The sequence below is a fragment of the Annulohypoxylon truncatum genome, assembly GCF_022578515.1.
Source record: "Annulohypoxylon truncatum strain CBS 140777 unplaced genomic scaffold F4807scaffold_24, whole genome shotgun sequence".
Lineage (NCBI taxonomy): Eukaryota > Fungi > Ascomycota > Sordariomycetes > Xylariales > Hypoxylaceae > Annulohypoxylon > Annulohypoxylon truncatum.
The window spans coordinates 378-1,749 of NW_025953810.1; the positions used below are offsets into that span (position 1 = coordinate 378).

General features: G+C 46.1%; 1 protein-coding gene across 1 annotated transcript; it reads right to left on the bottom strand.

The window, feature by feature from the left end:
- Positions 1-595: 595 nt before the first annotated feature.
- F4807DRAFT_159067 (uncharacterized protein) lies at positions 596-1,372 on the bottom strand. Its single transcript, XM_047993314.1, has 2 exons — positions 851-1,372; positions 596-797 (listed from the first exon to the last, which is right to left on the bottom strand). Exons 1-2 carry the CDS (start codon positions 1,305-1,307, stop codon positions 775-777), a joined length of 480 nt encoding a protein of 159 aa, XP_047852451.1. The 5' UTR covers positions 1,308-1,372; the 3' UTR covers positions 596-774.

Here is a 1,372-nt window from a genome sequence, read left to right on the forward strand (position 1 = left end):
TCGATGATATCAACATGATTAAAAAGCCCAATATGTTATAATATATAGCCCCTTATGCATGGTAAGGTGGTGACAGAAAAGAAGTAGAACTTGAAATGATTTTAAACCCTAATAAGATGTTCTATTGTCACCAATCTTTTGGCAATTACATCGCATGAAAACACCAATTCGATCAAGAATTCGCTGTTTTGTGTTTGATGAGCCCACCCGAAGTTTCACAACCAAGCGATCAAACGTGGGCAACATCCGTTTATCTGATTTGGCATATGAAAGTTATTTTCTATGCTTCGATCTGTTGGAACCCCCATAGAAAAATATGCGGGAGAAACCAGCTTTTACCAAAGGCAAATTCAAGAAGCACCAAAACATCGCAGAAGACTCAGATCAGTTTTAAGTCCGATAAATTATCCCAATGAGAGGTAAAATTGATAAGAATCATCTCCAGAAAACCCAATGAATCCCATTCTCATTCACTCTACCCTTGCTATGCTTGTGTTTCCCCTTCCACTCTGACCGAAGACCCGCAACCGGCTTGTAGCATCCCCTGTAAGCGGTAGGTAGAATTATCGAGAGATGAGCTCCGATGAATCCATATTATTATCTTGCCGGCGAGGAAACAACGGCAGTTGACATAAAATAAGAAAAATACAGGGATATTTCCCAATCTGCTCCCCTTCTCATCCCCGCACTGAATCGTGTCCTTGTAAGGTAGACTCGCTCACTGCATTATAGGTGCCCTGAGATGAGGTGTGCCCTAGTAGATCATGAGATCGTTTATAGGACAACAGCGCTTATTTCTATGATGTGGGTTAGCTTCATGAATGTTTCTGTGGATTATCGGGTTACTCACGGGTCTGTTGGATGACGGTCTGGAGCTGAGGAACAAGGCTCTGCTGGACGAGAGTAGAGACATCGAAGCTGCCGATGTTACCAAGGAGACCAAGGTCGAAAACGTTGAGCTGGATAGCGCTGAGGTCGAAGTTGCCGAAGACACCGAGGCCACCGAGCTGAGCCAGGAGAGCAATCTGCTGGAGCTGGAGCAGGGCGTTGATGTCGAAGGTGTTGCCGACGAACAGGCTCTGGAAGCCACCAATGTTGAGGTTGTTGAAGGCAGACAGCTGGGCGAAGGCCTGCATGTTGAAGCCGTTGACGGCGAGCAGGTACTGGAGGTCCTGGTTGCCGAAGTTGAAGTTGTTGAAAGAAGCAAGATCAACGCTGGCACGCTTCTCAGGGGTGGTGGTGGTGCTGGTAGGGGCAGCGGTGGCGAAAGCGGCAAGAGCGCTGACGAAGATGGTAGAGGCCTTCATTTTGAATAGGTAGGTGTAGAGAGTGTTGAATAATTAAAATATTAGAATATAATATGAGCACAGCT